The sequence below is a fragment of the Taudactylus pleione genome, unplaced genomic scaffold (assembly GCF_031769625.1).
Source record: "Taudactylus pleione unplaced genomic scaffold, aTauple2 ptg000248l, whole genome shotgun sequence".
In the NCBI taxonomy this organism is placed as follows: Eukaryota; Metazoa; Chordata; class Amphibia; order Anura; family Myobatrachidae; genus Taudactylus; species Taudactylus pleione.
This window is the reverse complement of record NW_028284650.1, coordinates 3,362,452-3,388,309: the sequence shown is the minus strand read 5'-3', so window position 1 is coordinate 3,388,309 and position 25,858 is coordinate 3,362,452. Positions and strand designations below refer to the sequence as shown.

General features: G+C 45.4%; 1 protein-coding gene across 2 annotated transcripts in view; it reads left to right on the top strand.

Annotated features, from left to right (window-relative positions):
• COL5A3 (collagen type V alpha 3 chain) overlaps nucleotides 1-25,858 on the top strand; it is a 348,363-nt gene that overhangs the window by 237,965 nt on the left and 84,540 nt on the right. For both annotated transcript variants that reach the window (XM_088479876.1, XM_088479875.1), the window contains 6 exons: nucleotides 19,905-19,979; nucleotides 22,243-22,326; nucleotides 22,423-22,479; nucleotides 22,651-22,704; nucleotides 23,538-23,591; nucleotides 23,815-23,868. In XM_088479876.1, the coding sequence (XP_088336002.1) occupies nucleotides 19,905-19,979; nucleotides 22,243-22,326; nucleotides 22,423-22,479; nucleotides 22,651-22,704; nucleotides 23,538-23,591; nucleotides 23,815-23,868 (378 nt within the window). The remainder of the gene's footprint in view (nucleotides 1-19,904; nucleotides 19,980-22,242; nucleotides 22,327-22,422; nucleotides 22,480-22,650; nucleotides 22,705-23,537; nucleotides 23,592-23,814; nucleotides 23,869-25,858) is intronic.

Sequence of the window (25,858 nt, the reverse complement as noted above, 5' to 3'; positions counted from 1 at the left end):
CCTTTATATTATACCATACTCACCTCCTCTAACGGCATGTCCGGGAGACTCAGGAATTTATACCATACTCACCACCTCTAACGGCATGCCCGGGAGACTCAGGAATTTATACCATACTCACATCCTCTAACGGCATGTCCAGGAGACTCAGGAATTTATACCATACTCATCTCCTCTAACGGCATGTCCGGGAGACTCATGAATTTATACCATACTCACCACCTCTAACTTCATGTCCGGGAGACTCAGGAATTTATACCATACTTACCCCCTCTAACGTCATATCCCGGAGACTCAGGAATTTATACCATACTCACCTCCTCTAACGGCATTTCCGGGAGACTCAGGAATTTATACCATACTCACCACCTCTAACGGCATGTCCGGGAGACTCAGGAATTTATACCATAGTCACCTCCTCTAATGGCATGTCCGGGAGACTCAGGAATTTATACCATAGTCACCTCCTCTAACGGCATGTCCGGGAGACGCATGAATTTATACCATACTCACCTCCTCTAACGGCATGTCCGGGAGACTCATGAATTTATACCATACTCACCTCCTCTAACGGCATGCCCGGGAGACGCATGAATTTATACCATACTCACCTCTTCTAACGGCATGTCCGGGAGACTCATGAATTTATACCATAGTCACCTCCTCTAACGGCATGCCCGGGAGACTCAGGAATTTATACCATACTCACCACCTCTAACGGCATGTCCGGGAGACTCATGAATTTATACCATACTCACCTCCTCTAACGGCATGTCCGGGAGACTCAGGAATTTATACCATACTCAACTCCTCTAACGGCATGCCCGGGAGACTCAGGAATTTATACCATACTCACCTCCTCTAACGGCATGCCCGGGAGACTCAGGAATTTATACCATACTCACCTCCTCTAACGGCATGCCCGGGAGACTCAAGAATTTATAACATACTCACCTCCTCTAACGGCATGCCCGGGTAACTCATGAATTTATACCATACTCACCTCCTCTAACGGCATGCCCGGGTAACTCATGAATTTATACCATACTCGCCTCCTCTAACGGCATGTCCGGGTAACTCATTAATTTATACCATACTCACCTCCTCTAACGGCATGTCCGGGAGACTCATGAATTTATACCATACTCACCTCCTCTAACGGCATGTCCGGGAGACTCATGAATTTATACCATACTCACTTCCTGTAACGTCATGTCCGGGAGACTCAGGAATTTAGACCATACTCATCTCCTCTAACGGCATTTCCTGGAGACTCATGAATTTATACCATACTCACCACCTCTAACGGCATGTCCGGGAGACTCATGAATTTATACCATATTCACCTCCTGTAACGGCATGTCCGGGAGACTCAGGAATTTATACCATACTCACCTCCTCTAACGGCATGCCCGGGTAACTCATGAATTTATACCATACTCACCTCCTCTAACGGCATGCCCGGGAGACTCAGGAATTTATACCATACTCATCTCCTCTAACTGCATGCCCGGGAGACTCAGGTATTTATACCATACTCACATCCTCTAACGGCATGTCCGGGTAACTCATGAATTTATACCATACTCACCTCCTCTAATGGCATGTCTGGGAGACTCAGGAATTTATAACATACTCACCTCCTCTAACGGCATGTCCAGGAGACTCAGGAATTTATACCATACTCACCTCCTCTAACGGCATGCCCGGGAGACTCATGAATTTATACCATACTCACCTCCTCTAAGGGCATGTCCGGGAGACTCAGGAATTTATACCATACTCACCTCCTCTAACGGCATGCCCGGGAGACTCATGAATTTATACCATACTCACCACCTCTAACGGCATGTCCGGGAGGCTCAGGAATTTATATCATACTCACCTCCTCTAATGGCATGTCCGGGAGGCTCATGAATTTATACCATACTCACCTCCTCTAACGGCATGCCCGGGAGACTCATGAATTTATACCATACTCACCACCTCTAACGGCATGTCCGGGAGACTCAGGAATTTATACCATACTCACCTCCTCTAACGGCATGTCCGGGAGACTCATGAATTTATACCATACTCACCTCCTCTAACGTCATGTCCGGGAGACTCAGGAATTTATACCATACTCACCCCCTCTAACGACATGTCCGGGAGACTTAGGAATTTATACCATACTCACCACCTCTAACGGCATGTCCGGGAGACTCAGGAATTTATACCATACTCACCTCCTCTAACGGCATGTCCAGGAGACTCAGGAATTTATACCATACTCACCTCCTCTAACGGCATGCCCGGGAGACTCAGGAATTTATATCATACTCACCTCCTCTAACGGCATGTCCGGGAGGCTCATGAATTTATACCATACTCACCTCCTCTAAGGGCATGTCCGGGAGACTCAGGAATTTATACCATACTCACCTCCTCTAACGGCATGCCCGGGAGACTCATGAATTTATACCATACTCACCACCTCTAACGGCATGTCCGGGAGACTCAGGAATTTATATCATACTCACCTCCTCTAACGGCATGTCCGGGAGGCTCATGAATTTATACCATACTCACCTCCTCTAAGGGCATGTCCAGGAGACTCAGGAATTTATACCATACTCACCTCCTCTAACGGCATGTCCGGGAGACTCAGGAATTTATACCATACTCACCACCTCTAACGGCATGTCCGGGAGACTCAGGAATTTATACCATACTCACCTCCTCTAACGGCATGTCTGGGAGACTCAGGAATTTCCAGGATCCCAACCTCTCCCATAGAAAATGACAACATTGCGCAGTGAAGGGCAGGGCCATGATTACACGCTTTGTTTCACCCCACCCTACGCACTCTCTTCGTGGACATCTCCATTGAAGATCCTGGAGGGGAGGTCCAGTAAGTATAAAGTATGAGTTACACCCCTCACAGTATGTACCCAATAGCTGGATTTGTTCCTAACGCTAATTTAAGTCCAATGATGCTAATGGCCACATCACTCCTTTGCCCTCCTGGTGTTTGTGATTTTGTAATGCCATGGCATCACATCCTCGCCCATCTTGCAGACAATCGAGAGCCCTTGGAGGAGAATTTCCTGCTCTCACTGGAATCTGGAAGGTCTCTGCCTAATGTAGGACAGAGTTTTGCATACATTCTTGGAAAATAAGCCACTATGCCCTTATTGTCACCTCTTTATAAGTACTACATACTGTATATAAGGCCATGAACTGCAATCATCTGACAATCACATCTCATCTCTTCCCCTATAGCCCCTCCTTCCTGACCTCCTAGCCTTGGAATAGCTTCTGGCTCCTCAATGGCCTGGATGGTAATCTTCCAGGAGCCACATAGGCTGCTCTTTTTTTGACACCTTGGAATTGTGGCCCTTGCAGAGAGATTCTGGATAACAGCAGTAGGGAGACCCACAGTGGGAAGGGAATTCCATTAAATAACATTCCATTATCCTGTCTAGTGTTTGAAACTATTTATTAGATCAGTACCTCTGACATTTTAAAGTGGATCTGCTACATACACACAGGACAGTTTGTGGGGAGAACCAATATTCTACCTATCAATGTGCTATAAATTATTGCCACTAAGGCTGATGATTTACGCCTTAGTAAAAAAGGAAGTGTCCATGGATGGGTGGTGAGTCTGTTTATTGCAGCACTAATAGTGAACACTGCATTATCCATGTTAAAAAAAATTGGCGACAGAGGATATAAACACCCCCTACATCCATTGAATCATTTATCTGTCACGGAGCACTGTCCAACATAAGATAGTAAATTGTTGCCATGAATGCAACTGCCATGAAGTTTCCTTTGTGTGTTAGACTTTTATTTTACAATGATGGCAGAATACTTCCCTTCATCTGCGCCCTATAACAGTAAAGCAGGGGTACTTATTTGGAGGTTACCATTATTTTACAAATGTCTTGAGGAAAACATATGGGACCGGATTTGAGTTATGTGCAATTTTGACTGCTTACGGTTTTCATCATTTTATACCATACTCACCACCTCTAACGTCATGTCCGGGAGACTCAGGAATTTATACCATACTCACCTCCTCTAACGGCATGTCCGGGAGACTCAGGAATTTATACCATACTCACCTCCTCTAACGGCATTTCCGGGAGACTCAGGAATTTATACCATACTCACCTCCTCTAACGGCATGTCCGGGAGACTCAGGAATTTATACCATACTCACCTCCTCTAACGGCATGCCCGGGAGACTCAGGAATTTATACCATACTCACCTCCTCTAACGGCCAGCATGCCCGGGAGACTCATGAATTTATACCATACTCACCACCTCTAACGGCATGTCCGGGAGACTCAGGAATTTATATCATACTCACCTCCTCTAATGGCATGTCCGGGAGGCTCATGAATTTATACCATACTCACCTCCTCTAACGGCATGCCCGGGAGACTCATGAATTTATACCATACTCACCACCTCTAACTGCATGTCCGGGAGACTCAGGAATTTATACCATACTCACCTCCTCTAACGGCATGTCCGGGAGACTCATGAATTTATACCATACTCACCTCCTCTAACGGCATGTCCGGGAGACTCATGAATTTATACCATACTCACCTCCTCTAACGGCATGTCCGGGAGACTCAGGAATTTATACCATACTCACCTCCTCTAACGGCATGTCCGGGAGACTCAGGAATTTATACCATACTCACCTCCTCTAACGGCATGTCCGGGAGACTCAGGAATTTATACCATACTCACCTCCTCTAACGGCCAGCATGCCCGGGAGACTCATGAATTTATACCATACTCACCACCTCTTACGGCATGTCCGGGAGGCTGAGGAATTTGTATCATACTCACCTCCTCTAATGGCATGTCCGGGAGGCTCATGAATTTATACCATACTCACATCCTCTAACGGCATGTCCGGGTAACTCATGTATTTATACCATACTCACCTCCTCTAATGGCATGTCTGGGAGACTCAGGAATTTATATCATACTCACCTCCTCTAATGGCATGTCCGGGAGGCTCATGGATTTATACCATACTCACCTCCTCTAACGGCATGCCCGGGAGACTCATGAATTTATACCATACTCACCACCTCTAACGGCATGTCCGGGAGACTCAGGAATTTATACCATACTCACCTCCTCTAACGGCATGTCCGGGAGACTCATGAATTTATACCATACTCACCTCCTCTAACGTCATGTCCGGGAGACTCAGGAATTTATACCATACTCACCCCCTCTAACGACATGTCCGGGAGACTTAGGAATTTATACCATACTCACCACCTCTAACGGCATGTCCGGGAGACTCAGGAATTTATACCATACTCACCTCCTCTAACGGCATGTCCAGGAGACTCAGGAATTTATACCATACTCACCTCCTCTAACGGCATGCCCAGGAGACTCAGGAATTTATATCATACTCACCTCCTCTAACGGCATGTCCGGGAGGCTCATGAATTTATACCATACTCACCTCCTCTAAGGGCATGTCCGGGAGACTCAGGAATTTATACCATACTCACCTCCTCTAACGGCATGCCCGGGAGACTCATGAATTTATACCATACTCACCACCTCTAACGGCATGTCCGGGAGACTCAGGAATTTATATCATACTCACCTCCTCTAACGGCATGTCCGGGAGGCTCATGAATTTATACCATACTCACTTCCTCTAAGGGCATGTCCAGGAGACTCACGAATTTATACCATACTCACCTCCTCTAACGGCATGTCCGGGAGACTCAGGAATTTATACCATACTCACCACCTCTAACGGCATGTCCGGGAGACTCAGGAATTTATACCATACTCACCTCCTCTAACGGCATGTCTGGGAGACTCAGGAATTTCCAGGATCCCAACCTCTCCCATAGAAAATGACAACATTGCGCAGTGAAGGGCAGGGCCAGGATTACACGCTTTGTTTCACCCCACCCTACGCACTCTCTTCGTGGACATCTCCATTGAAGATCCTGGAGGGGAGGTCCAGTAAGTATAAAGTATGAGTTACACCCCTCACAGTATGTACCCAATAGCTGGATTTGTTCCTAACGCTAATTTAAGTCCAATGATGCTAATGGCCACATCACTCCTTTGCCCTCCTGGTGTTTGTGATTTTGTAATGCCATGGCATCACATCCTCGCCCATCTTGCAGACAATCGAGAGCCCTTGGAGGAGAATTTCCTGCTCTCACTGGAATCTGGAAGGTCTCTGCCTAATGTAGGACAGAGTTTTGCATACATTCTTGGAAAATAAGCCACTATGCCCTTATTGTCACCTCTTTATAAGTACTACATACTGTATATAAGGCCATGAACTGCAATCATCTGACAATCACATCTCATCTCTTCCCCTATAGCCCCTCCTTCCTGACCTCCTAGCCTTGGAATAGCTTCTGGCTCCTCAATGGCCTGGATGGTAATCTTCCAGGAGCCACATAGGCTGCTCTTTTTTTGACACCTTGGAATTGTGGCCCTTGCAGAGAGATTCTGGATAACAGCAGTAGGGAGACCCACAGTGGGAAGGGAATTCCATTAAATAACATTCCATTATCCTGTCTAGTGTGTGAAACTATTTATTAGATCAGTACCTCTGACATTTTAAAGTGGATCTGCGACATACACACAGGACAGTTTGTGGGGAGAACCAATATTCTACCTATCAATGTGCTATAAATTATTGCCACTAAGGCTGATGATTTACGCCTTAGTAAAAAAGGAAGTGTCCATGGATGGGTGGTGAGTCTGTTTATTGCAGCACTAATAGTGAACACTGCATTATCCATGTTAAAAAAAATTGGCGACAGAGGATATAAACACCCCCTACATCCATTGAATCATTTATCTGTCACGGAGCACTGTCCAACATAAGATAGTAATTTGTTGCCATGAATGCAACTGCCATGAAGTTTCCTTTGTGTGTTAGACTTTTATTTTACAATGATGGCAGAATACTTCCCTTCATCTGCGCCCTATAACAGTAAAGCAGGGGTACTTATTTGGAGGTTACCATTATTTTACAAATGTCTTGAGGAAAACATATGGGACCGGATTTGAGTTATGTGCAATTTTGACTGCTTACGGTTTTCATCATTTTATACCATACTCACCACCTCTAACGTCATGTCCGGGAGACTCAGGAATTTATACCATACTCACCTCCTCTAACGGCATGTCCGGGAGACTCAGGAATTTATACCATACTCACCTCCTCTAACGGCATGTCCGGGAGACTCAGGAATTTATACCATACTCACCTCCTCTAACGGCATGTCCGGGAGACTCAGGAATTTATACCATACTCACCTCCTCTAACGGCATGCCCGGGAGACTCAGGAATTTATACCATACTCACCTCCTCTAACGGCCAGCATGCCCGGGAGACTCATGAATTTATACCATACTCACCACCTCTAACGGCATGTCCGGGAGACTCAGGAATTTATATCATACTCACCTCCTCTAATGGCATATCCGGGAGGCTCATGAATTTATACCATACTCACCTCCTCTAACGGCATGCCCGGGAGACTCATGAATTTATACCATACTCACCACCTCTAACTGCATGTCCGGGAGACTCAGGAATTTATACCATACTCACCTCCTCTAACGGCATGTCCGGGAGACTCATGAATTTATACCATACTCACCTCCTCTAACGGCATGTCCGGGAGACTCATGAATTTATACCATACTCACCTCCTCTAACGGCATGTCCGGGAGACTCAGGAATTTATACCATACTCACCTCCTCTAACGGCATGTCCGGGAGACTCAGGAATTTATACCATACTCACCTCCTCTAACGGCATGTCCGGGAGACTCAGGAATTTATACCATACTCACCTCCTCTAACGGCCAGCATGCCCGGGAGACTCATGAATTTATACCATACTCACCACCTCTTACGGCATGTCCGGGAGGCTCAGGAATTTATATCATACTCACCTCCTCTAATGGCATGTCCGGGAGGCTCATGAATTTATACCATACTCACATCCTCTAACGGCATGTCCGGGTAACTCATGAATTTATACCATACTCACCTCCTCTAATGGCATGTCTGGGAGACTCAGGAATTTGTAACATACTCACCTCCTCTAACGGCATGCCCGGGAGACTCATGAATTTATACCATACTCACCTCCTCTAAGGGCATGTCCGGGAGACTCAGGAATTTATACCATACTCACCTCCTCTAACGGCATGCCCGGGAGACTCATGAATTTATACCATACTCACCACCTCTAACGGCATGTCCGGGAGGCTCAGGAATTTATATCATACTCACCTCCTCTAATGGCATGTCCGGGAGGCTCATGAATTTATACCATACTCACCTCCTCTAAGGGCATGTCCGGGAGACTCAGGAATTTATACCATACTCACCTCCTCTAACGGCATGCCCGGGAGACTCATGAATTTATACCATACTCACCACCTCTAACGGCATGTCCGGGAGACTCAGGAATTTATATCATACTCACCTCCTCTAACGGCATGTCCGGGAGGCTCATGAATTTATACCATACTCACCTCCTCTAAGGGCATGTCCAGGAGACTCAGGAATTTATACCATACTCACCTCCTCTAACGGCATGTCCGGGAGACTCAGGAATTTATACCATACTCACCACCTCTAACGGCATGTCCGGGAGACTCAGGAATTTATACCATACTCACCTCCTCTAACGGCATGTCTGGGAGACTCAGGAATTTCCAGGATCCCAACCTCTCCCATAGAAAATGACAACATTGCGCAGTGAAGGGCAGGGCCATGATTACACGCTTTGTTTCACCCCACCCTACGCACTCTCTTCGTGGACATCTCCATTGAAGATCCTGGAGGGGAGGTCCAGTAAGTATAAAGTATGAGTTACACCCCTCACAGTATGTACCCAATAGCTGGATTTGTTCCTAACGCTAATTTAAGTCCAATGATGCTAATGGCCACATCACTCCTTTGCCCTCCTGGTGTTTGTGATTTTGTAATGCCATGGCATCACATCCTCGCCCATCTTGCAGACAATCGAGAGCCCTTGGAGGAGAATTTCCTGCTCTCACTGGAATCTGGAAGGTCTCTGCCTAATGTAGGACAGAGTTTTGCATACATTCTTGGAAAATAAGCCACTATGCCCTTATTGTCACCTCTTTATAAGTACTACATACTGTATATAAGGCCATGAACTGCAATCATCTGACAATCACATCTCATCTCTTCCCCTATAGCCCCTCCTTCCTGACCTCCTAGCCTTGGAATAGCTTCTGGCTCCTCAATGGCCTGGATGGTAATCTTCCAGGAGCCACATAGGCTGCTCTTTTTTTGACACCTTGGAATTGTGGCCCTTGCAGAGAGATTCTGGATAACAGCAGTAGGGAGACCCACAGTGGGAAGGGAATTCCATTAAATAACATTCCATTATCCTGTCTAGTGTTTGAAACTATTTATTAGATCAGTACCTCTGACATTTTAAAGTGGATCTGCGACATACACACAGGACAGTTTGTGGGGAGAACCAATATTCTACCTATCAATGTGCTATAAATTATTGCCACTAAGGCTGATGATTTACGCCTTAGTAAAAAAGGAAGTGTCCATGGATGGGTGGTGAGTCTGTTTATTGCAGCACTAATAGTGAACACTGCATTATCCATGTTAAAAAAAATTGGCGACAGAGGATATAAACACCCCCTACATCCATTGAATCATTTATCTGTCACGGAGCACTGTCCAACATAAGATAGTAAATTGTTGCCATGAATGCAACTGCCATGAAGTTTCCTTTGTGTGTTAGACTTTTATTTTACAATGATGGCAGAATACTTCCCTTCATCTGCGCCCTATAACAGTAAAGCAGGGGTACTTATTTGGAGGTTACCATTATTTTACAAATGTCTTGAGGAAAACATATGGGACCGGATTTGAGTTATGTGCAATTTTGACTGCTTACGGTTTTCATCATTTTATACCATACTCACCACCTCTAACGTCATGTCCGGGAGACTCAGGAATTTATACCATACTCACCTCCTCTAACGGCATGTCCGGGAGACTCAGGAATTTATACCATACTCACCTCCTCTAACGGCATGTCCGGGAGACTCAGGAATTTATACCATACTCACCTCCTCTAACGGCATGTCCGGGAGACTCAGGAATTTATACCATACTCACCTCCTCTAACGGCATGCCCGGGAGACTCAGGAATTTATACCATACTCACCTCCTCTAACGGCCAGCATGCCCGGGAGACTCATGAATTTATACCATACTCACCACCTCTAACGGCATGTCCGGGAGACTCAGGAATTTATATCATACTCACCTCCTCTAATGGCATGTCCGGGAGGCTCATGAATTTATACCATACTCACCTCCTCTAACGGCATGCCCGGGAGACTCATGAATTTATACCATACTCACCACCTCTAACTGCATGTCCGGGAGACTCAGGAATTTATACCATACTCACCTCCTCTAACGGCATGTCCGGGAGACTCATGAATTTATACCATACTCACCTCCTCTAACGGAATGTCCGGGAGACTCATGAATTTATACCATACTCACCTCCTCTAACGGCATGTCCGGGAGACTCAGGAATTTATACCATACTCACCTCCTCTAACGGCATGTCCGGGAGACTCAGGAATTTATACCATACTCACCTCCTCTAACGGCATGTCCGGGAGACTCAGGAATTTATACCATACTCACCTCCTCTAACGGCCAGCATGCCCGGGAGACTCATGAATTTATACCATACTCACCACCTCTTACGGCATGTCCGGGAGGCTCAGGAATTTATATCATACTCACCTCCTCTAATGGCATGTCCGGGAGGCTCATGAATTTATACCATACTCACCTCCTCTAACGGCATGCCCGGGAGACTCATGAATTTATACCATACTCACCACCTCTAACGGCATGTCCGGGAGACTCAGGAATTTATACCATACTCACCTCCTCTAACGGCATGTCCGGGAGACTCATGAATTTATACCATACTCACCTCCTCTAACGTCATGTCCGGGAGACTCAGGAATTTATACCATACTCACCCCCTCTAACGACATGTCCGGGAGACTTAGGAATTTATACCATACTCACCACCTCTAACGGCATGTCCGGGAGACTCAGGAATTTATACCATACTCACCTCCTCTAACGGCATGTCCAGGAGACTCAGGAATTTATACCATACTCACCTCCTCTAACGGCATGCCCGGGAGACTCATGAATTTATACCATACTCACCTCCTCTAAGGGCATGTCCGGGAGACTCAGGAATTTATACCATACTCACCTCCTCTAACGGCATGCCCGGGAGACTCATGAATTTATACCATACTCACCACCTCTAACGGCATGTCCGGGAGGCTCAGGAATTTATATCATACTCACCTCCTCTAATGGCATGTCCGGGAGGCTCATGAATTTATACCATACTCACCTCCTCTAACGGCATGCCCGGGAGACTCATGAATTTATACCATACTCACCACCTCTAACGGCATGTCCGGGAGACTCAGGAATTTATACCATACTCACCTCCTCTAACGGCATGTCCGGGAGACTCATGAATTTATACCATACTCACCTCCTCTAACGTCATGTCCGGGAGACTCAGGAATTTATACCATACTCACCCCCTCTAACGACATGTCCGGGAGACTTAGGAATTTATACCATACTCACCACCTCTAACGGCATGTCCGGGAGACTCAGGAATTTATACCATACTCACCTCCTCTAACGGCATGTCCAGGAGACTCAGGAATTTATACCATACTCACCTCCTCTAACGGCATGTCCGGGAGGCTCATGAATTTATACCATACTCACCTCCTCTATGGGCATGTCCGGAAGACTCAGGAATTTATACCATACTCACCTCCTCTAACGGCATGCCCGGGAGACTCATGAATTTATACCATACTCACCACCTCTAACGGCATGTCCGGGAGACTCAGGAATTTATATCATACTCACCTCCTCTAACGGCATGTCCGGGAGGCTCATGAATTTATACCATACTCACCTCCTCTAAGGGCATGTCCAGGAGACTCAGGAATTTATACCATACTCACCTCCTCTAACGGCATGTCCGGGAGACTCAGGAATTTATACCATACTCACCACCTCTAACGGCATGTCCGGGAGACTCAGGAATTTATACCATACTCACCTCCTCTAACGGCATGTCTGGGAGACTCAGGAATTTCCAGGATCCCAACCTCTCCCATAGAAAATGACAACATTGCGCAGTGAAGGGCAGGGCCATGATTACACGCTTTGTTTCACCCCACCCTACGCACTCTCTTCGTGGACATCTCCATTGAAGATCCTGGAGGGGAGGTCCAGTAAGTATAAAGTATGAGTTATACCCCTCACAGTATGTACCCAATAGCTGGATTTGTTCCTAACGCTAATTTAAGTCCAATGATGCTAATGGCCACATCACTCCTTTGCCCTCCTGGTGTTTGTGATTTTGTAATGCCATGGCATCACATCCTCGCCCATCTTGCAGACAATCGAGAGCCCTTGGAGGAGAATTTCCTGCTCTCACTGGAATCTGGAAGGTCTCTGCCTAATGTAGGACAGAGTTTTGCATACATTCTTGGAAAATAAGCCACTATGCCCTTATTGTCACCTCTTTATAAGTACTACATACTGTATATAAGGCCATGAACTGCAATCATCTGACAATCACATCTCATCTCTTCCCCTATAGCCCCTCCTTCCTGACCTCCTAGCCTTGGAATAGCTTCTGGCTCCTCAATGGCCTGGATGGTAATCTTCCAGGAGCCACATAGGCTGCTCTTTTTTTGACACCTTGGAATTGTGGCCCTTGCAGAGAGATTCTGGATAACAGCAGTAGGGAGACCCACAGTGGGAAGGGAATTCCATTAAATAACATTCCATTATCCTATCTAGTGTTTGAAACTATTTTTTAGATCAGTACCTCTGACATTTTAAAGTGGATCTGCTACATACACACAGGACAGTTTGTGGGGAGAACCAATATTCTACCTATCAATGTGCTATAAATTATTGCCACTAAGGCTGATGATTTACGCCTTAGTAAAAAAGGAAGTGTCCATGGATGGGTGGTGAGTCTGTTTATTGCAGCACTAATAGTGAACACTGCATTATCCATGTTAAAAAAAATTGGCGACAGAGGATATAAACACCCCCTACATCCATTGAATCATTTATCTGTCACGGAGCACTGTCCAACATAAGATAGTAAATTGTTGCCATGAATGCTACTGCCATGAAGTTTCCTTTGTGTGTTAGACTTTTATTTTACAATGATGGCAGAATACTTCCCTTCATCTGCGCCCTATAACAGTAAAGCAGGGGTACTTATTTGGAGGTTACCATTATTTTACAAATGTCTTGAGGAAAACATATGGGACCGGATTTGAGTTATGCGCAATTTTGACTGCTTACGGTTTTCATCATTTTATACCATACTCACCACCTCTAACGTCATGTCCGGGAGACTCAGGAATTTATACCATACTCACCTCCACTAACGGCATGTCCGTGAGACTCAGGAATTTATACCATACTCACCTCCTCTAACGGCATGTCCGGGAGACTCATAAATTTATACCATACTCACCTCCTCTAACGGCATGTCCGGGAGACTCAGGAATTTATACCATACTCACCTCCTCTAACGGCATGTCCGGGAGACTCAGGAATTTATACCATACTCACCTCCTCTAACGGCATGTCCGGGAGACTTAAGAATTTATACCATACTCACCTCCTCTAACGGCCGGCATGCCCATGAGACTCATGAATTTATACCATACTCACCTCCTCTAACGGCATGTCCGGGAGACTCAGGAATTTATATCATACTCACCTCCTCTAACGTCATGTCCGGGAGACTCAGGAATTTATACCATACTCTCCTCCTCTAACAGCATGTCCGGGAGACTCAGGAATTTATACCATACTCACCTCCTCTAACGGCATGTCCGGGAGACTCATTAATTTATACCATACTCACCACCTCTAACGGCATGTCCGGGAGACTCAGGAATTTATACCATACTCACCTCCTCTAACGGCATGTCCGGGAGGCTCATGAATTTATACCATACTCACCTCCTCTAACGGCATGCCCAGGAGACTCATGAATTTATACCATACTCACCACCTCTAACTGCATGTCCGGGAGACTCAGGAATTTATACCATACTCACCTCCTCTAACGGCATGTCCGGGAGACTCATGAATTTATACCATACTCACCTCCTCTAACGTCATGTCCGGGAGACTCAGGAATTTATACCATACTCACCCCCTCTAACGACATGTCCAGGAGGCTCAGGAATTTATACCATACTCAGCTCCTCTACCGGCATGCCCGGGAGACTCAGGAATTTATATCATACTCACCTCCTCTAACGGCATGTCTGGGAGGCTCATGAATTTATACCATACTCACCTCCTCTAAGGGCATGTCCGGGAGACTCAGGAATTTATACCATACTCACCTCCTCTAACGGCATGCCCGGGAGACTCATGAATTTATACCATACTCACCACCTCTAACGGCATGTCCGGGAGACTCAGGAATTTATATCATACTCACCTCCTCTAACGGCATGTCCGGGAGGCTCATGAATTTATACCATACTCACCTCCTCTAAGGGCATGTCCAGGAGACTCAGGAATTTATACCATACTCACCACCTCTAACGGCATGTCCTGGAGACTCAGGAATTTATACCATACTCACCTCCTCTAACGGCATGTCCGGGAGACTCATGAATTTATACCATACTCACCTCCTCTAACGTCATGTCCGGGAGACTCAGGAATTTATACCATACTCACCCCCTCTAACGACATGTCCAGGAGGCTCAGGAATTTATACCATACTCAGCTCCTCTACCGGCATGCCCGGGAGACTCAGGAATTTATATCATACTCACCTCCTCTAACGGCATGTCTGGGAGGCTCATGAATTTATACCATACTCACCTCCTCTAAGGGCATGTCCGGGAGACTCAGGAATTTATACCATACTCACCTCCTCTAACGGCATGCCCGGGAGACTCATGAATTTATACCATACTCACCACCTCTAACGGCATGTCCGGGAGACTCAGGAATTTATATCATACTCACCTCCTCTAACGGCATGTCCGGGAGGCTCATGAATTTATACCATACTCACCTCCTCTAAGGGCATGTCCAGGAGACTCAGGAATTTATACCATACTCACCACCTCTAACGGCATGTCCTGGAGACTCAGGAATTTATACCATACTCACCTCCTCTAACGGCATGTCTGGGAGACTCAGGAATTTCCAGGATCCCAACCTCTCCCATAGAAAATGACAACATTGTGCAGTGAAGGGCAGGGCCATGATTACACGCTTTGTTTCACCCCACCCTACGCACTCTCTTCGTGGACATCTCCATTGAACATCCTGGAGGGGAGGTCCAGTAAGTATAAAGAATGAGTTACACCCTTTACAGTATGTACCCAATAGCTGGATTTGTTCCTAACGCTAATTTAAGTCCAATGATGCTAATGGCCACATCACTCTTTTGCCCTCCTGGTGTGTGTGATTTTGTAATGCCATGGCATCACATCCTCGCCCATCTTGCAGACAATCGAGAGCCCTTGGAGGAGAATTTCCTGCTCTCACTGGAATCTGGAAGGTCTCTGCCTAATGCAGGACAGAGTTTTGCATACATTCTGGGAAAATAAGCCACTATGCCCTTATTGTCACCTCTTTATAAGTACTACATACTGTACATAAGGCCATGAACTGCAATTATCTGACAATCACATCTCATCTCTTCCCCTATAGCCCCTCCTTCCTGACCTCCTAGCCTTGGAACAGCTTCTGGCTCCTCAATGGCCTGGATGGTAATCTTCCAGGAGCCACATAGGCTGCTCTTTTTTTGACACCTTGGAATTGTGGCCCTTGCAGAGAGATTCAGGATAACAGCAGTAGGGAGACCCACAGTGGGAAGGGAATTCCATTAAATAACATTCCATTATCCTATCTAGTGTTTGAAACTATTTTTTAGATCAGTACCTCTGACATTTTAAAGTGGATCTGCTACATACACACAGGACAGTTTGTGGGGAGAACCAATATTCTACCTATCAATGTGCTATAAATTATTGCCACTAAGGCTGATGATTTACGCCTTAGTAAAAAAGGAAGTGTCCATGGATGGGTGGTGAGTCTGTTTATTGCAGCACTAATAGTGAACACTGCATTATCCATGTTAAAAAAAATTGGCGACAGAGGATATAAACACCCCCTACATCCATTGAATCATTTATCTGTCACGGAGCACTGTCCAACATAAGATAGTAAATTGTTGCCATGAATGCTACTGCCATGAAGTTTCCTTTGTGTGTTAGACTTTTATTTTACAATGATGGCAGAATACTTCCCTTCATCTGCGCCCTATAACAGTAAAGCAGGGGTACTTATTTGGAGGTTACCATTATTTTACAAATGTCTTGAGGAAAACATATGGGACCGGATTTGAGTTATGCGCAATTTTGACTGCTTACGGTTTTCATCATTTTATACCATACTCACCACCTCTAACGTCATGTCCGGGAGACTCAGGAATTTATACCATACTCAGCTCCACTAACGGCATGTCCGTGAGACTCAGGAATTTATACCATACTCACCTCCTCTAACGACATGTCCGGGAGACTCATGAATTTATACCATACTCACCTCCTCTAACGGCATGTCCGGGAGACTCAGGAATTTATACCATACTCACCTCCTCTAATGGCATGTCCGGGAGACTCAGGAATTTATACCATACTCACCTCCTCTAACGGCATGTCCGGGAGACTTAAGAATTTATACCATACTCACCTCCTCTAACGGCCGGCATGCCCGGGAGACTCATGAATTTATACCATACTCACCTCCTCTAACGGCATGTCCGGGAGACTCAGGAATTTATATCATACTCACCTCCTCTAACGTCATGTCCGGGAGACTCAGGAATTTATACCATACTCACCTCCTCTAACAGCATGTCCGGGAGACTCAGGAATTTATACCATACTCACCTCCTCTAACAGCATGTCCGGGAGACTCAGGAATTTATACCATGCTCACCTCCTCTAACGGCATGTTCGGGAGACTCATGAATTTATACCATACTCACCTCCTCTAACGGCATGTCCGGGAGACTCAGGAATTTATACCATACTCACCACCTCTAACGGCATGTCCGGGAGACTCAGGAATGTATACCATACTCACCTCCTCTAACGGCATGTCTGGGAGACTCAGGAATTTCCAGGATCCCTACCTCTCCCATAGAAAATGACAACATTGCGCAGTGAAGGGCAGGACCATGATTACACGCTTTGTTTCACCCCACCCTCCGCACTCTCTTCGTGGACATCTCCATTGAAGATCCTGGAGGGGAGGTCCAATAAGTATAAAGTATGAGTTACACCCCTCACAGTATGTACCCAATAGCTGGATTTGTTCCTAACGCTAATTTAAGTCCAATGATGCTAATGGCCACATCACTCCTTTGCCCTCCTGGTGTTTGTGATTTTATAATGCCATGGCATCACATCCTCGCCCATCTTGCAAACAATCGAGAGCCCTTGGAGGAGAATTTCCTGCTCTCACTGGAATCTGGAAGGTCTCTGCCTAATGCAGGACAGAGTTTTGCATACATTCTGGGAAAATAAGCCACTATGCCCTTATTGTCACCTCTTTATAAGTACTACATACTGTACATAAGGCCATGAACTGCAATCATCTGACAATCACATCTCATCTCTTCCCCTATAGCCCCTCCTTCCTGACCTCCTAGCCTTGGAATAGCTTCTGGCTCCTCAATGGCCTGGATGGTAATCTTCCAGGAGCCACATAGGCTGCTCTTTTTTTGACACCTTGGAATTGTGGCCCTTGCAGAGAGATTCTGGATAACAGCAGTAGGGAGACCCACAGTGGGAAGGGAATTCCATTAGATAACATTCCATTATCCTATCTAGTGTTTGAAACTATTTATTAGATCAGTACCTCTGACATTTTAAAGTGGATCTGCTATACACACAGGACAGTTTGTGGGGAGAACCAATATTCTACCTATCAATGTGCTATAAATTATTGCCACTAAGGCTGATGATTTACGCCTTAGTAAAAAAGGAAGTGTCCATGGGTGGGTGGTGATTCTGTTTATTGCAGCACTAATAGTGAACACTGCATTATCCATGTTAAAAAAAATTGTCGACAGAGGATATAAACACCCCCTACATCCATTGAATCATTTATCTGTCACGGAGCACTGTCCAACATAAGATAGTAAACTGTTGCCATGAATGCTACTGCCATGAAGTTTCCTTTGTGTGTTAGACATTTATTTTACATTGATGGCAGAATACTTCCCTTCATCTGCGCCCTATAACAGTAAAGCAGGGGGTACTTATTTGGAGGTTATCATTATTTTACAAATGTCTTGAGGAAAACATATGGGACCTGATTTGAGTTATGCGCAATTTTGACTGCTTACGGTTTTCATCATTTTTTTTTTTTTAAAACACGTGTGGCGGCTTCATACACAATTTATAGCAATTATGGGCAATCCAGAATTATACGATCTCAGTTGTTTCTCCGCTTGCCACTGCGATGTAACTGGGTGGCCATGGGACATTACACATAGAAGAAGTCAGTCGCGGGCAGGTTGTGGGTATGTTGATAGAACTTCAGGCTAGTCAGAGGCGAGCGCATGCTTCCGCTTCCAGTTGGATCTCTTGTACCAAAGATCCGGGCCATAGAGAGTAACAGAAGGCCCAGGGGATGGGGTAGACGTGGCCAAATCCAGGGGGAGTGGGGAGCGCCCATGCCCGCTCAAAGGAAAAAAAATCAATGAAAATGATTATGCACGCGCATTCATCCACCTGCCAGATCCCTGACTGGCCCAAATCCAGGTAATTAGTACCTGTCCCCATTCTTCCCTCTCAGCACCCCAGCCAAGGATTAAGCTGGTGCAAATTCAACCATAGAATGTGTTCAGACAAATGTTACAGGTGTGTGTAAGGAAAGTAAAAGCTTCCTCCCTGGAACAATGGGTTTATACATAGTCGTCAAGTACAATCCCAGGTTTCAAAAGTTGTCCCTTAAATTTTTATTCCCTATTTGTATCCCACAGTACAACTTCTCTTGTTCCGAATGCTGAATGCAGTGCTCAGTATTAGTTCATATTGTTCTTACATTATGAGTTAAGATGAGCATTTAAGTAGTAATATTATTAATGATAATGTTCTTGAGCCTTACCATGTCGGAGAGTCAATTATTTCTGCCTAGTGGTTTTTTCGCGACATGTGAATTTCGTGCACCTGCCCAATAGTCAAGCAGGTGCCCCTAATAATTCTATGTGATTGTGCGAATGCGTGCACTGTACGGTTTGTGCATGCAATGGATATAAAATATGCACATAGCTCATTTACCTGTCTGACAAGGAATCATCTTAGGTCAAACACACCTATTTGTCTTCTGGGATTACAGAGATCCAACCTGTCACCCGGGCCATAAATAAAACAGCCATGGTTTCTAGAGAGCAGAAGGCACTCCACAAGATTAACATGCCAGTAAAATACTCTCCATGTAGTGAGGACTAGATCCGTGACATATCTGAGTGATGTATGATCTTCAGCTGAGAGAGGAATCTACACGGTGATATCATGTAATGTGAGCTATGTATGCAGAGTTCTTTTATCCCCACTTACTTACCCTCCAGCACCGCACCACTCTCTACATGTCATTACATGATGCCGTGTTCTTCACACTCTTCTTATGACTGACAGCCCACTCCTCTCTCTTCTGCTTTTACAGGGTCCTCCAGGGCGACCTGGCCTCAATGGAGCTGATGGAATCCTAGGGCCACCTGGGAACACAGTGATGTTACCTGTAAGTAGAATTTGATCCTGTGGGATTCTGGGTAATTGGATAACTGGTGTTTGAAACACACTGCAGAGGTTTCATGTAATTAACATGGCACACATCGCCGAGCGCACATAGGGTCCAGGGTGCAGGCTCCTATTTCGGTGTTTTACAGCACAATCACCTATGTTGCTGGCATTTTGGTGGCCGTGTCAATGAATAAGTCACTTGGGGGAGATTTACTAAGCCTTGGAGAGCGATAAAGTACCAACCAATCAGCTCCTGTCATTTAACAAGATTTATTTGAAAGATGGCAGTTAGGAGCTGATTGGTTGGTACTTTATCTCTCTAGAAGACTTAGGGTCTAATTCAGACCCACTTGCAAGCGCCTATGCACTCGCAAGCGGGTCGATGTTGAGGCCCTGCACTGCGCATGCGCAAGCCCCGGAGCGAGAGAGAAATTCTCTCGCTCCGGGACTCTCTACAAAAGGGGCGGCTGTGGATGGTGATCGACAGCTCTCCCCGTTTTGTAGGCGGGGCGGGGGGTGGCTACACAAACGGAGGCGTTCCCGATGGAACGCCTGTTGTTTGGGGTCGGCTCCACTGATATCACTCGTGATGTCAGTGATGAGTTTCCGGCTCTAATAGAGCCGAAAGCTTACTGGGGCTTGCGGTAGACAAGACCCTACCACAAGGGTCTCGTCGCAAGCCCCGATAGTCGCGATGGTCTTGACCATCGTGACCATCAACCTGGCGCTCGCTAAAGCTGCGGGTGGTCACACAGCCTAGCGAGTGGCCAGGAGGCCGGCTCTGAACATAGAAGCGGCCGCCATCATTCAGAGTGAACGCTCGCATTTTGCGAGTGGCTCTGAATGAGGTCCTTAGTACATCTACCCCACAATGACTAGCAAGATGTAGCAGTGCAGCATCATTCTCCCTTTATTTCACGCCCTAATTATCCCCACCCCGAGAGGAGCCGAGTACGAAGCAGTGAGGAGTTATTGTATACTTGTACTATGTAAAATACACCACACAGTTCTATTTGGCATAATTTGAATTGGGGGCACTACTGTGTGGGATAATATGGTTATAGATGTGTGAAGTGACCAAGTTGCAGGAATGATTGGGGCTTTGATGATATGGCAGAGGCTGGGAAATTTGATTAAATGAATATAGTGCTAGGCATGTCTCTGGGTGGTTCAAGACACACTCCTCCTGTGGAGAGTATCCTAGGATTGTTCATCGAGGCACATGCCATCGATGGTTGATGGCTTTTAACCATCAGTGGGAATCTTTCAATAACTGAACCATTGATGGTTGGTGGCCAACTCAAGCAATGGATGTGCTGCATTGGTCCTCCCTTGATGACGGCAAAGTCATCTGCTACAAACCTTCGATGGTTGCAAAAAGTATTGATGGTCAATAGCCATCCCTAGAGAGTCCTTTTAGATTTTGCTGGGTGTACGCCCTAATGATACGTGCTGCGCAAAGCAATGATTGGTAAATCTCCCCTGTGAATCATCTTATTGAGATTATTATTATATCAATGATTTCATAGTCACCCATAGGGATATAATGAAGAACAAATACATAATTTGTTTCTCTTTATTACTCTAATGGCAGGACCTCTATATTTATTGGTGTCGCTAACTCTGTGGGGAACAGTTGCCATCTGTGAAGTAGTATAGTACATATGAGGCCAGTAATGTTACAATTACCATAGAACACTTGTAATTAACCTTTGCCAAAGGAAAAAATAAAAATAGACGCAGACATTTGAGGGGGAACTGGATAAAAATTGGGGTGGTCTGGAAATAGGTACTAAACTGATGCATTTGTATCATTACTTAATAAAGTAATGATGTCATACCAAACTAACTATACGACAAGATCAGAGCCACATAATTGTTATGACGTTTTATCTGTGGCCACCAATTTGACAGTCCTGGAATAAGAGATTGACGCTTAGTAATCTCTCGACATGATCCCTGGTCACAATTTGCAATACTTTCTGTTTGGGAGAGATTTGTGGTCATCAGTTGCCTTTGGTGACAATGGGGGCTGTTCTCATCCTCTATGCCTTGTAGGAAACATGGTTATCCCTCCCAAAGGTGCTTTTCTGAAGAATATGGGTGATATAGATCCTGCTGACTACCAGTCACATGCTGTTCCTCCTTTACGCCATTTCTCCATTTAGCACACGACATAAAAACATAATTTGTTTTGACCATGACATTTATGTTGCATTATAACCAACTACAACTTAAAAAATTATTTGACTCATATCTAGTTCCAGTATGGTGGTGGTGATGGCAGAGGACAGACTGTGTCATTTCAAGAAGCACAGGCACAATCAATCTTGCAGCAGGCCAAGGTGCAGTATCCCGTGAAGACTATTGGCTGGTGGCAGATTTTTTTTTAAAAAGCATCAATTTGCATTACTGAATAATTTCATTGTTTCTACTGTTAGATGGCCATGAAAGGTCCACCTGGGCCATTGGGTATGACGGGTCGCTCAGGTCCTCTTGTAAGTATGTTTATGTAGAGTTTTAATGACCTTTACAATTTCATCTCATATTAAGATTTGTGTTTTTTTTGTTGAATAATAATCACACAAGAACCAGAGTTTGCATTGCAGCATTTGACACTATAGAACTGAGGAACCATTGAAAGCATGTGACATGTGCTTATATTTCAGGGTCCTCCTGGTTCGCAAGGTCTAAAGGGTGATTTTGGGGATTCAGGACCTCCGGTACGTCATTTTGGCTGTCTTACATTTCTTACTTTAGGGCAAGTGGTTCTCAACCTCAACCCCCAAGTTTGCCCAGCAGGTCATGTTTTGAGCATTTCTGTCTATGGAAGCAGGTGGGATAAAACCTGACCAGGTAAAATAGATTAGCTCACCTGTGCATGATTAAAGACATTCACATAACATGACCTGTTGGAAGTACCTGAGGACTAGAGTTGTGATCCCCTGCTTCAGGGAATTAATTGAGTAAAATAAAAGATAATCTGTATATTCCTTGTTTTGTTACATCATATAGTGTTGGGAGAGAGAGTATTCATTTCCTTTAGGCCTCTTTTTATTGGAAGAGATACTTAATATTTACTGTTCTGGGTCATTCTCACCAAAGTATTTTTTAGTTAAACTGCGGCAATAAGTCATTATCCTGCCGGCATCACCCTATATATTGGGAGGAAGTAAAGACCACCAGCCTCATTACACAACCCTGCGGTCACATTGCACAGACCCTCAGGTACATTGCACAGGTGTTTGTCAACACTACACAGCACCACCTGTCTGCCGCATTGCACAGCTTCACCCTCACCCTATGGTGAGAGGCATGGTTTCCATGAGGCATTTCTCCCATCATAGACCACCAGCCCCAGTACACACCCTACAGTAACATAGTGCAGACCCCTAGGTCTATTGCATATGTGCTTGTCTTGTCAACACCGCCTAGCACCACCTGCCTGCCCCCTTGCATAGCTTCATGCTACTTGTGTCATTCTATGGTGGGAAGATGGTTCCACATTGTGTTGTCCCTTTTTGATACTTTCTGAATTATTACATTATGATTCCAGGGCCCACGGGGTTTTCAAGGCATCATTGGACCCCCAGGGAAGATTGGTAAAAGAGTGAGTATTAGTCATACATGTACATTCTGTGTCTGTTAATATCATCACCTCCATGTTCATTTACTTTCACGTATCTCTCACATCTCCCTATTGCTCCCATCTCCTCCCCTCTCATTCCCATGTCTACCTTTCCATTCTGCCTGTCTCAGTCATTCCTCCATTGCATCTCCTCTCTCATTCTAAATGATTGGACCACGGCCATTTTCTCTCTGTTTTCTCTCAGGGGCGTGGTGGAGCAGATGGCGGACGTGGTTTACCTGGGGAAACTGGAATCAAGGTAGGTGTATATCTCAGCACTGTACAGATGTGTCCTTACACATATTTGCTGCAGTTCGTGGCACGTTAGGTCCTGTGAGACTCTGTTAGCGCCGGGCGTCTTTTTTGCGCCTTTTTTTGCCGAAAATGCATCTAAGTCGCAGCAGCAGACTGTGCTGATTCATTTGATATGCAACACTTATATGTGTTTGTGTGCAACTGAGTCTCTGAATCTGTAAATGAAGTGCTACAATGTAACGGCCGCAGCTTCTTAGATTCCAGGTTCCGTTGCAGTTAATATACAGATTCAGGTGCACACAGACATACAAGTGTCGTGGGTTGGGTATGGGATGCCGACGCTCGGGATCCCAGCGGTCAGAATCCCTATGGCAGCATCCCGTCAGGGTTAGGATACCGACACTCGTCTGTCAGTATCCTAACCTTCCTCTCCTCCTTACCCTTAAATCTCCCTCCCCGATGCCTAAATCTAACCTCCCCCTAGTGCCTAAACCTAGTGCCTAAACCTAACCTCCCCCTCCCCGCACCCTAAACCTAACCCTACCCCCTTAATGCCTAACCCTAACCCTCCCCCTAGTGCCTAACCATAACCCTCTCCCTAACCCCAATACTTAGCGTTGGGACGCCGGCGCCAGGATTCTGACAGGTGTCGGGATTCTGGTACTGAGATTCTAAGCGCCGGCATCTTGACAGGATACTGACCACATCCCAGTGTCACATATCAAATTACTCAGCAGTCTGCTGCATTGCGACTTAGGCCCATATTCAATATATTTCGCACCCGCGATACTTTTTTGCCTGGTGACTTTTCGCCTACATCGCGTGTTTTGGGTGCGGAAACTTTTCGCACACGTCCCCGCGATTCCCCGTATTTAATATGAAAGTACGCGAAAATGGCACCCGGCGATACTTGAACAGGCGGAAAGTCCTCTCCAAAATGGGGTAGTCAGCCTGGCACCCCCCAAAAGATGCACTGACATGGGGGATCACTATGGATATCCCTGAATTGGCCTGTTGAAGGTATTTGGTGTTTTTAAATGGTCTCAATAGGCGCTGTTTTGCGTATTTGCATAAGTGGTGAAGAATAGCATTATGTTTTATTTTCAGGAGAAAATAACTAGTCCCTGCAAATTTTGGGTAGCTGAAAATGGGGGGGGGTTAGCATATTTTAAAGTTGCTAAAGTTTTGTTTAAAAATACTTAACAAAAACACCTGCTGCAAACACCTGCAATCAAAAAAACCCCTGGGGCATACTTGCGGACCCCCCTGGAGTCTATTTAGCTAGTTTTTTTTTAACTTTGTCCCCCAACTTTTATTTTTTTGCCCTCAAAATGAAAGTCATTTTTTTGGGGTGTTCTTAAGTCTTTTTGAAGAACTTTTTGTCTTAAAACCCACATTCTGCACTTTTTTCCACCTGCTATTCATAAGCAAAACTTTTTCGCCTATTACATTGCACTGACTTTCCGCCTAGTCTTCCAAATTGAATATGGCAATACTTTTCCGCCTGGCGAAATGACGTCATCGACGAAACTTTTTCGCTTTTCGCTCCAAATTGAATATGGGCCTATGACGCATTTTCAGCACCTTGTGGTTCATGCCAGACAAGTCGCGCTGCATGGCGCATTGAGGCTAGATGTATGGGGACACATCTATACCTGTGCAGAACAGTCTTTGTAGGCAGTATTTAACCTGCTAATTAGCCTGGTTTTAGTAATTAAAGCAGATACTTTTGTGTGGATCAATGTATGTTGTTGCAATTGGCATAACCAATCAGATTAGTGTTTAAATGCAGTTGTTCTGTATGTAGTAGAATTTTGAAATTCTTTACTATGAAATTGCTCCACCAGAAAACGAATCCCTGCTTGTGTGACTCTAGACGGGGGATCTAGAAGCTGCTGCAAATGGGCATGTGCAGCAGCTCCCTTCTGTCATTATACTGTATGTTGTGGCCAACATATATTACTATATAATATATTGCTGCTATTGTGGCATAC